Source organism: Leptopilina heterotoma, unplaced genomic scaffold, assembly GCF_015476425.1.
Source record: "Leptopilina heterotoma isolate Lh14 unplaced genomic scaffold, ASM1547642v1 Lhet_307, whole genome shotgun sequence".
NCBI classification, from domain to species: Eukaryota; Metazoa; Arthropoda; class Insecta; order Hymenoptera; family Figitidae; genus Leptopilina; species Leptopilina heterotoma.
Window position 1 is genome coordinate 1462570 of NW_025111010.1, and position 3190 is coordinate 1465759.

At 31.0% G+C, this 3190-nt stretch overlaps 1 protein-coding gene across 1 annotated transcript; it reads right to left on the reverse strand.

The window, feature by feature from the left end:
• Positions 1–837: 837 nt before the first annotated feature.
• LOC122504632 (KRAB-A domain-containing protein 2-like) lies at positions 838–2779 on the reverse strand. Its single transcript, XM_043615816.1, has 4 exons — positions 2230–2779; positions 1531–1863; positions 1229–1459; positions 838–1100 (listed from the first exon to the last, which is right to left on the reverse strand). Exons 1-4 carry the CDS (start codon positions 2777–2779, stop codon positions 838–840), a joined length of 1377 nt encoding a protein of 458 aa, XP_043471751.1.
• Between the last annotated feature and the right edge of the window lie 411 nt (positions 2780–3190).

Below are 3190 nucleotides of genomic sequence, written 5' to 3' on the forward strand. Positions count from 1 at the left end.
TCAATGTAAAGACAAAAGTTAAACACGGTGTTTATTTTGGTTTAAAACAATTTCCGGCTTTGTCCAAATTTTTCCTGGTTTACTGGACGGGTTTTTTTTAATAATACATTTAACAGGGTGTTTACCAACCAGAAAAGACGTAAAATATCAGGGAATTTAATGTAACCGAGAAAAACTGGATCTACTTGCTATACAATTAGTTCGAATTAGACTGTACTATAACTCAAAAAACTGGAGGAAATTTTAGATTTATTTTAATACATTATATTGATTGAAGTACTACAAATTGAGAAATATTGTTTTCTGCATTTGAATTAGTTAAAAATAACTAATTTGATAATAAAAAGTCGGTCACTGTTTCAAATGGTATTATTTTCCTAATGAAATAGACAATAGTAACTAATTATTATTTTTTCCCTGTCAAATCAAATTCCCGGCTATTTTCCGGTTTTCTAGGTTGGTAGATACACTGTTAATTGCATTATCAGAAACTACAACCCGTCGAAGACGGGTACGACAGCTAGTATATATATATATATATATATATATATATTACGGTCAATGTCGATTATTGGGCAATGTCGACAATGCCCGGTCAATGTTGACAATGCCCAAAATCACTGGGCATTGTCGACATAGCCCGGTCAATCTCGACATTGCCCAAAATGAGTGGGCATTGTCGACATTGCCCGAGTATTTTTATTAAGGGTGAAAGAAATGTGTTAGTGCCCGGGCATTGTCGAAAATGCCCGGGCAATGTCGACATTGCCCACTCATGTTTGGGCAATGTTGTTCAATAATGCCAATTTTTTTCTTCTCGTGTTAATAATAATATTTTTATTTGTTCTTGCAGGACAAACTGCTGTGACATTTCGAATTACATTTTTTGTTACTTTTGAAGCACTTGCACTTATTCTGTGCACATCCGGTTTTGCAGTTGCATAGTTCGTAGCCTTGTGCACCGAATACACTGTTTTGAGAAGCAGCTTCTCTGAGGGATACTTTTTTAGCCGAAACATTTTCGACATTAATCAATTTTCCGGCACATTTGAAAAATTCGCTTCTCACATACTTTTTATTTAATGTTCCATGCTCATTTCCTAAAATAAATAAATAAATAAAATAAATATAAAAATAAATTAAAAATAAAATAAATAAAAAAATAAATAAATTATAAGTTAATTAATATAAGTCAATATATAAATATGAAGCCACAGAATTCACCCACCTAGAGTGTAATAATCGTTATCAATATTTATAACAGCTGCTAAAATGTTTCTCGGTGCTCCCCTTGCTCTGTCCACATCAGGAATAGGTAGTCTAACCATGGATCCAATTGCAATAGGCGGTTGACTTTGTTCAGAAAGCTTCAACATTTTTTTGGCTTGTCTTCCTAAGCACTCTCTTGCGTTTTCTCGATTTGTGGATATGTCTCGAAATCGCTTTGTTATCGGATTGTCTAAAATTAAAAAGAATTATAAACTTATTATTGTAAATAAATAGAGATATAATAAAATTTCTTATAAATACCAGGTTTAAACAACTCCACAGTTGCATCTTGACGTGAGATTAAAGTTTCAGTATTTTTTGTTGCCTCCAGGTCTATGGAAATGGTATTATTAAAAATTTCATTGTTTGCATCATTGCAAATTTCAATATTAGGCAACTCTAAATTTGATTCTATTGTTGCAGCTGGTTGCGTCACACTTGTTTTGTTTTGATTTTCCGCGTTTTCTTTACAAATCCTGTCGATATCTTCCTCTGTATTAATATTATTAATTTCTGAATGTGGTATGCCAATTGATAAAAGGCCGACTTGTGCGGAACAACCGAACATTGCCTCGAAAGGTGAACGACCTATTCCTAAACACAAAGTATCATTGAGGTTTTCAGAGAGATTGACAATAAAAATATTCAATTATTATCAATATTTATTAAATGCTATTAGAAATCAAATCTCAACAATTAAAAGCAAGATTTACATATTTCAAAATTAAATTATTCAATTTGACAAAATTTATATAACTTTAACTGTGTAATTAATTTATTTATTTATATAATTTTATGTAATTAAAAAAAAATTAATTAATTAAAAAAAATAAATTAATATTTAAATAAATAAATTAATGTTTTATGTAATTTAAATAATAAATTAATTAATATTAATAATTAATTTAATTTAAATGAAAATTATTTCAAAATTAGATTACTTATTATTTATTTTCCTACCTGCATGAAATGAACGATTTTTACGAAATTGGACAATATCTAGAGCATTGGGCCAATCCTTCGAATGATTTTCTTCCATCCACGCGGATAAAATTTCTTCAATGTCCCTGTTAGCTCTTTCAACTGAACCTTGGGACTGACTATGACGGGGTTTTCCGTGAACAATTTTGACTTCACTCCACATCTTATGAAGTTCTGTTATTACAGAATTCACGAACTCTCGACCATTATCGGAGTGAAGTATAGCGGGCGCGCCAAAAAGAGTATAAATCTTCATTAAATTTAAAGAAATTTCTTCCGCTCTTTTGGACTTCAGAGGACGCAAGTTGACAAATTTTGTCAAGTGATCTTGGTATACCATTATAAATCGAAATCCATTGTGTTCTTGCGATTGCATGTCGATTAAATCCAGTTGAGCTCTTGAATTGTATGCTGAGTGTAAAATGGGTTTTGATACGAGGCCCCTCTTCTTGTTAGAACTTTTTTTCTGGCAAACGATGCACAATTTCAAAAACTCCATGATACTTTCCCTTGTCACGTTGCAATACATTTTTTTACACTCAAATTCCATGCGGTTTCTTCCTCCATGCCCAATCGTGGAATGTACATTAAAAAGAACTTCAACGAGCTCTTCATTCTTTACATAATATAAAATTTTTTCATTATCGTCACTAAGCGGTTTAATTAATTTCTGGTGCCCATTCACAGAAATCGTGTCAAATCTTTTTAAAAATCTACACTCATTTGAAGCCTTTTTATTTTTTAATTTTAATATTTCCACTTTTTGCACATATTCCTCGTATTCATCGGAAGAAATAAAAGAACTATTATCTGCACGTTTTGCAGTTATTAATTCCATTAATATATTATTGAAACTAACTTTATCAATTGAATTTTCCATATCGAGTAAAATATCAAACACGTCGATAACTTCTGATAGTTGATTGCAAACTAATCAATA

Excerpts from the sequence above, each read along its gene's own strand:
- LOC122504632 (XM_043615816.1), bottom strand. The coding sequence starts at position 2,779 with ATGTATTGCAACGTGACAAGGGAAAGTATCATGGAGTTTTTGAAATTG. Across the intron at positions 1,460-1,530 it reads TGTGGAGTTGTTTAAACCTG|ACAATCCGATAACAAAGCGA; the intron begins GTATTTATAAGA and ends TTTTAATTTTAG. Across the intron at positions 1,101-1,228 it reads TAACGATTATTACACTCTAG|GAAATGAGCATGGAACATTA; the intron begins GTGGGTGAATTC and ends TATTTATTTTAG.